The following is a 7,301-nucleotide window of genomic DNA, read 5'->3' as shown; positions in this document are numbered from 1 at the left end:
TGTGCCATTTTGCTTATATAACTGCTTGTCAGGCTGCATTGGCCAGGCTTCAAAACCATCAGTGCCTCATGTGTAAGAAAGCAGTTAAATGCATTGTGGTGAAAGGTAGAAAAAGAAAAGGCATGAGCTGTTGGATGTTTAGGCTAACTTCCATTTTGTTTTATATCAGAAGCTGTGGTGCTGCACAAGAATCCCTGGCTTCTTCTTTCCTAGGGTTAATTAGCGCCTGATTTAAAAAGCTTTGGAAATGCTGATTCACCTTAAGTACTTGCACAAGAAAAAGAAGGTATGAGAAATCACATCTGAAGAATAAATGAAAGATCTTCTTGGCTTCTTGTAGAGTTTTCTGTGATGGGGCTGAGCCCTACTACAAAGCAGAGAAGCCCCTGGCAAATTTTAGAAGGTACCTTTCCAAAATTCAGGAGGTAAATGTTTAAAGCCTGGCTTTTGGTCAGGTATTAACCAGGTCAATATTTGTCTCTGTAAATGGGTGATGCAAATCACTGTAGGCATAACCTTATAAGGATTACATTTTTAAATATTTCAGCCTTTTCAGCAACTGATTGGGAGCACCACGTATCTTATTTTTCCTGATTCATCATAAACTGTCCAAATATAGACCGTCCGAAGCTGCCCTAGCAGTGCTTTGTGTCTACTGTTTGCAATGGAAAAGCAGGGCTGAGTACTGAACATACTCCTTGTTGACAGAGAAACCAGTTACCATGTCAGCAGCTTCGCTGTAACTGCTTACGGGCCAGAAAAACAATCACTTCAAAAAATAAGCTTGATCCTAAAAGTTGATGAAAGATAAAGCCACAAGACTAACAGAGCTGGAACATGGAGTAAAGCCCCTTTGCTTAGATTTTTGCTTAGGTTTTTAAGGGATCTAACACTGTTCCCATCTCTTATTTTTTTGCAGAATGGCAGAGCCTCATGGTTTGGTGGAGAGATTGGAGAAAGCAGTGACTCGGCTCGAATCGTTATTCTCAGGTTCGCACAGAGCTGCTGGAATGGAGTGTGATGCAGTCAACGGTGTCAATGGAAGTAAGCAAGCTTCTTTGGAAATATTGTCTTTTCCTAATAGGAAAACATGGTTTGTAAGAAGAATGTGTGCTTGTTGTAGGAAAGGGAATACAATCCCACCCCCTAAGACTTTCACACTAAAAACATCGTTTCAAAAAACATATTCAGAAATGGCATGTGACAAACTTGGCCATAAGCATAATGGTAAATTAATATAGATGAGCAGAGTCAAGATTTGAGTCATCTCTTGAATATACTGGCCATATTTCAAGCTTTATTGCTATTTCCATTTTAGCATGTACACATTTACAGATAGCTCATCAGTTCAAAATGTCTGCTTGACCCCAATTAGCAGAAGAAAATAGATGGCCAAAAAATTTACAACGTAAATATTCCCAAAGAAGTCAGAAACATAAAACACTGAGTTTCTTCTTTAGTCCATGGATATCACAGTGCAAAGCCATTTCCTTTAGTTGCCTAATATCCTTAATCAGATGGGAATCTCTTTGTAAGCATTTGCTCACTAAAAACAGCCACGCATCCTTGGCCTTATTTTGTATTCTCTCTTGGCTTTTCCCTTTTGAAGTGAATCTCCAAAGCACTTCATTGGAGAATAGATGAACAAAATCTACTCTCATTTATTTGCTCCATATTGCTAAATCACATTTTTTCACTCCTTAAATTTCTTGTTGTTCCTAAAATTTACAGGGTAAATAAACTTAGAGATACAGCAAATCTAACGACGCGTTAGAGGGGCTCTCACCCTTCTCAAGTGCTCGCTTCTTCAGGCAACTACGCTCCTCCCTACGCGCTCCCCCTTTCTTAACTGAGTATCTTTGCTTTCCACATCCCTTGGCCCTGTGCTCTCCAGTGAAGAAACGTGACAATGGGGGCTCAGCTGCCTTGCAGAATGAGCAGAGAGCCACAGAAGTGAGTTACGGAGCTCAGCTGCTCTACTGTAGCTGTGTGCCAGGCCTTCCTCACCAAACGCTGGTCAGAGTAAGCTTAGTAATAGCTTCTCAACAGTGCAGCAATAATCTAAACAGCTAGAAAACCTTAACAAAGTCAGGGAGAAGTGTGATCCATGCACAAAATGATAGATAATTGGTACTAGGATCTCCAAATTTTCCAAAAATACAGGCTTCCCTCCTGCAATAAAACCCTTGAAGTGAATCTCAGTAGCATCAGGGCTGCTTTCAGAACTGGAGGTCAACGGACTGTTAGGTGCTCACACAGAAGTTGCCGGACCCATTGCCTAAGCTGAGAGCTAAGCTGTGAGCTGAAGAGATCCACCCCATAAGGAAGTACAGCCTTGAACCCAAGCAGAGCCCCTGGAGAAACACTGCCTCGTATGGAGACACATGTAGTTAGGGAAGACTCTACCAGTCCTTCAGCCCGGGGAACAGGTAAACTGAGGTGCCACGCACACGGTTCTGCAGGCCAGTGCTCCTGTGTCGCTGCAGAGATTCACGTGGTCCCCAGCAGTTGCAGAGTTGACAGCCTTACAGAAAAGGGCTCTCTTTCTTTTTACTGCTTTAAAATTGAAACTCAGCCAAAGAACGTAACATTTTTAGTCCTTAGTGGAGATGGGAAAGTGAAGTGGCTAGTGGAATGGAATGGAGATACATTGCTTTCTTCTCCCATGACCCCTCCCGCAGATGACCATGACAATTATTACAAAAAATATGCTTGACCCTTTTATTAATGCTTTTTAATGCTTTCTCAGAACTGGCAATATAACGGGGAGGGTGGGAGCAAGGTACCTGCACCTTTTTTTCCCTAAATTGTATTACAGTGGCAGAATTGCAAACCAGTCATTCAGTTGTTCTGTACAACCCACAGCAAACCCTAGTAACTGTTCTTGGATGTTAGCTGTATTGAATAGTTAAAAAAAGCATAGCTGCTTTCTGGTTTTGCATAGGACAAGTGCCATTTGGTGAGCTGCTATTTAAAACTCTGCTCTGAAGTAGAAGGCTGCAATGATTCTCCTGGAGGCACCCGTAGACTCTGACAAAGAACGTTAAATGGGCTTTGGAAAGCATCACCCTACTAAAACCTTTTGTACACTAGGTCATTTGAGGGGTTTACATATAAACACTTAATATGGAAGAAAGCCCAGAAATTCTTCAGAGTTAAAGGTGAGTGACATCAAGGGAACAAAAGGAGCCTCAAAATCCCACCCAGCTGTCTAACTGCAATTTTTTTTTTCACAGACCATTGCAAATTCCGCTTGCCAGAGCCTTTCTTTTTCCCTGTCAAAGAGCCAGATGACTCTTAGGGAATAAAGAGGGCTTTCAAGACTATGAATTTGGGCCCAGTTGTCATATACTGCCAAAAGGTTAAAGCAAACTCTCTAGGGAAAGCCTGGTACCTCTTCAGAGCAGTCTTCAGGCTTCATTAAGGAGGCAGAGAGGCTGGGAAGAATTTTAACATTGGTCTCTCAGATCTTACAGATGCCATAAATTCACACATGTGTCACTCTTGCTGGACCTGGCAAAGGTTATTCGGCATAAACAAGACACAAGGATATGTCAGGGAGCAAAAGGGAGAGCTGGAAAGCATCCCGGAAAAGATTACTTTTGCTGTCTTAGAAGGTATCACACAAAGCCATTTAGAGAGTCAGTTATGTAAGAAACTCGGTCTAATCTGGGCTTTCTGATTGTCCACTTTATCAGGAAAGGGCATGCTCCATGCCACACAGAAAACAGCATTTTTATTCCTGTGCCAGAATACACAGCACATACATAGCCCCTGGGATGTGTGGCCTAGAAGACTGGCTTGGGTTTTCCTTCTCCAGTGACAGCTTTGCAAGGTCAGACAACAAAAGCAGGGGATCGCAAGGCTGCATCTCACTGCATGCATTGACTGGCAACAGACTGACTCCTTTCAGGTAGAGAAGTGTTGATATCTACAGACTCAGCCAATTGAATTACTCGTTATTTATGGCCACCCATTAATACAGAGACATTCAGGAAGGAGTGAGTGGTATAAAAATAGTTGTTTGGGACATTCTTTTTAGGGGATGACTTTTTTTAATGTACAGTAATAGAATTTTGTTAAGACGGTTCAGGCCGTTAGGCTTTCGAAGGGCTGAGGCACGTTAACTTTAGCACCTGTTATTCTAGCTCGGAAGAGGCTTGTCACATTTAGTACACAGATTACATTCTCTTCATGCTTCTAACCAAGTTCTAGGGGTTTTTTTTCCTTCTAGCTACAAAAGAAATCATTATACAACCTTCTTTCCCCCCACAGATCTCACAAATGAACGAGTGCAGCAGAAACAAGGTTAAAGCAGCTTTCCCGTTTCTATGGCATTTCCCCTCCATGTGCTGCAAATGAAAGCTCTATACATTAGGTACTTTAGGAACCAATTATAACGGAATGCTCTTCTTCCGTAGGCATAGCACCATATGTTGAAGCCTTTGATAGGCTGCTGAATGGGAGTGTTGCTGAGTTTCTCAGGTACAGCAAGATTCTCGAAGGTGACGTCAAGACACACGTGAGTGTTTATCCCAGTTCTCCCACACGATACGCGCACAAGTCTTGGGGCTGCAGGGTTGCCCAGTGTCAGCGTATCTGAGGAACCAGTTGTCTCAATTATTATTTCTTGTAGCAGGACTAACGCTGGCGTAAGACACTCAGACATTGGGTTGGGGAAGGACTAATGGCTACATGGATACACAACAAGGGGCAGCTCCTCTTTTCCAGCAGCAGAGCCCAAGGGCTGCAGCACAAATATTCTGAATTGCAAGTCATTTGAGTGTTCCTGCTGGCAGCTGAGCCCTTTGCAGGAATACAGTTCAGAACGAGCTTCAACAAATGAGCAGCAAAGAGTAGGAAGAAAGGCAGAGCAGAGCAGTAATAACTGTTTTTGCCTCTTCTGCGTATGTATATCATCACATCAGTTCATTTAAAGATTTTGCTTTTCTTTCTGCCTTTTGTCACATCTCTCCCATTCAGAAATGTCAAAAGAGAAAAGAAAAAAGCAGACGTATCAGACTTTACAATGTGCGTTTTTTCCCCATGTGTCAAGGCAAGGGAGTACTATGGTGTATTTTCACAATGAAATAACTTTATAGCCTTCCTCATAATATGTCATGATCAGAGCTTGTTTGTTTAAGGTTATTTTTTAAACCTGTCTTCTCTGACGTGGCAAGGACACATCTGACAGTTCACCACAGCTTATCAATATCAGCTTTGCCAAAAAAAAAAAAAAAAAAAAAAAAAAANAAAAAGAAAAAACAAACAAAAAAAAAGAAAAAAAAACAGAAAAAGAGGCAGGGCCAGTTTGAGCTGAGTTGGAAGGAGTGTGAAGAGTGTGCGCTGATCGCAGCAGCTGCTGCTCCACATCACAAACTCTGCAGCCAGAAAAAAGTGTGCAGCCCTGCAAGCTACTGGAACTGCACAGGCAGCGTCTGTGCTTTGTAAGAAAGTCAGAGGAACCAGTGTATGGAACAAGGGCTGTGACTGTTGGGAGAGCTGTGGTTTCTTTGTGGTGTTACATGTTTTGTTGGTAGACTAGAGTTTCTGGTTTAGATAGGCCCAGAATATTGAAGGGAGTAAAGAGATGGGACAATTTTGGATGGACAGTTTTAGCTTGTGTTTTTACAGAAATTCCTTCTTATTTGAAAAAGACATTGTACCTTTACTGTGTTACTGTAAGTTAGCCTTTATCTACCTTGCTCTTAAAAGACATTATAGGAAAATAAATATCCCAAACAATGCTAAAACAGATCCTTTCCAGGTCATAAAGTTCACTGGGCACCATATTTTGCAGTTGATTTCTCAGCAGTCTTAAACTGCAAGATACATATATAATTTTAGTAGTGCACATTGGTAGTGCACCCCAACACTAAACAGGGCAAGAACTGTATTTAAAATTCCAAATGACTAAAGCTTTTTAAAATTCATGTGTAAATAGTGTAAATATATAAATGTATTAATTTACACATTTGTCACTGACACTCACAACCGAGTCCATATAAAAGAATATTTATAATTTATTTGCCAAGTTTGTGGATAGTCCCTAGCATATTGTTGATGATACAAGCTGTAATAAGGAATATTTGCTCAGGACTGTGAGATAAGACATAAACAACTTGCCCTTGCACAAAGAAACTGGTGATTCTGATTGCAGCCTATTAAATATTCTGAAATCTTAGATTCTGAATTTACAACACGAAGCAGACTATGGTTGCCTTATGCTCCTACTTATCACTGCAGCAACATCTGTGCTTTACCTTAACGAGTGGAACAAGGAGTGTTTTTCTTCGGGGTGTCTTATAGACCATGTGTCCTCAGCATTATGCTTGCAGCTGCTGTCTCTTCCACATAATGAGCTGAAGGGAAGGTTGTATTTTATTTCAAGAAACACCTGTTGCCTAGAAAACCTCACATACCTGACTGACCAGAATGGTAATATGAGAGAAAGCGAGATCTCATATTATGCTAAAGAAATAAGGGATTTAACATGATGTATTTCATGCTGATTGATGTAAGGATTGTGTGGTTTATGTTTCTCGTGAAAGGACAAATACAGCCATAACTAATATCTGTTGGGGTTCCCCATTTCTTTTCTTTTTAGGCTATATGCTGCACTCTAAATCGTCTATTGAAAGAGAACAAAATGAAGAAGAGAATAGATAGCTCCTTCCTAGCCCTTTTAAACACAACAGCATGGAGGATTTTACCAGATTAGTTTACTAAAGAAGAGTTCTGCTTAGGTTCTGTCTAATAAGCAGCATAGTTTGGATTCAAATTACAGTATGTGCAAGGGTGACTCTCTAAGGTCAGCTCACTAAAGAAACTAACTTTTTAAAAGGAAAGAGAATAAATGGCTCTTTTTTTTTTTTACTTAGTGTATTAAAAGATATATCCTAAATGGTTAAGATTAGATCTTCTTTGCTGTCCTGCCCCATAGATAAAAATTTGGTGATTATATGGGTATTTCTATAGATTACAAAGTTCCCAAGTGGCACAGAGTTTCTGAACCACTCGCATGCTGCCCCTAACAAAGCCGGACCCCATGTGAAGCCAGTGGGGGAATATGGACCAGGACTGCTGCCAACCGGCTGGCCTTGGCCTCATGCAACAGTGTCTTGGAGGCTGTCACCAACTGTTACAGGTTAGAACAGCCCTCAAGCTGGCTGACCAGGTGTGCCAGTGTTAGACCAATCTTCTGTTAGACTGAGGGAATTCAAAGGCAATATGAGGTGTGTATATATATCTATATATATATACACACACACACACATATATATGTACTTTATATTGATGTA

General features: G+C 41.0%; 1 protein-coding gene across 1 annotated transcript in view; it reads left to right on the top strand.

The window, feature by feature from the left end:
* Nucleotides 1–417: 417 nt before the first annotated feature.
* The window catches only part of CAP2 (cyclase associated actin cytoskeleton regulatory protein 2), a 53,626-nt gene continuing 46,742 nt past the window's right edge, over nucleotides 418–7,301 (top strand). The window contains exons 1-3 of the mRNA XM_026047015.1: nucleotides 418–425; nucleotides 920–1,044; nucleotides 4,422–4,522. Coding sequence (XP_025902800.1) covers nucleotides 921–1,044; nucleotides 4,422–4,522 — 225 coding nt within the window. The 5' untranslated portion in view covers nucleotides 418–425; nucleotide 920. The remainder of the gene's footprint in view (nucleotides 426–919; nucleotides 1,045–4,421; nucleotides 4,523–7,301) is intronic.

The sequence above is a fragment of the Nothoprocta perdicaria genome, unplaced genomic scaffold (genome assembly GCF_003342845.1).
Source record: "Nothoprocta perdicaria isolate Ctin4 unplaced genomic scaffold, notPer1 scaffold_47, whole genome shotgun sequence".
NCBI lineage: Eukaryota > Metazoa > Chordata > Aves > Tinamiformes > Tinamidae > Nothoprocta > Nothoprocta perdicaria.
The sequence above is the reverse complement of the archived record's forward strand: the minus strand, read 5'-3'. Positions and strand labels throughout refer to the sequence as shown.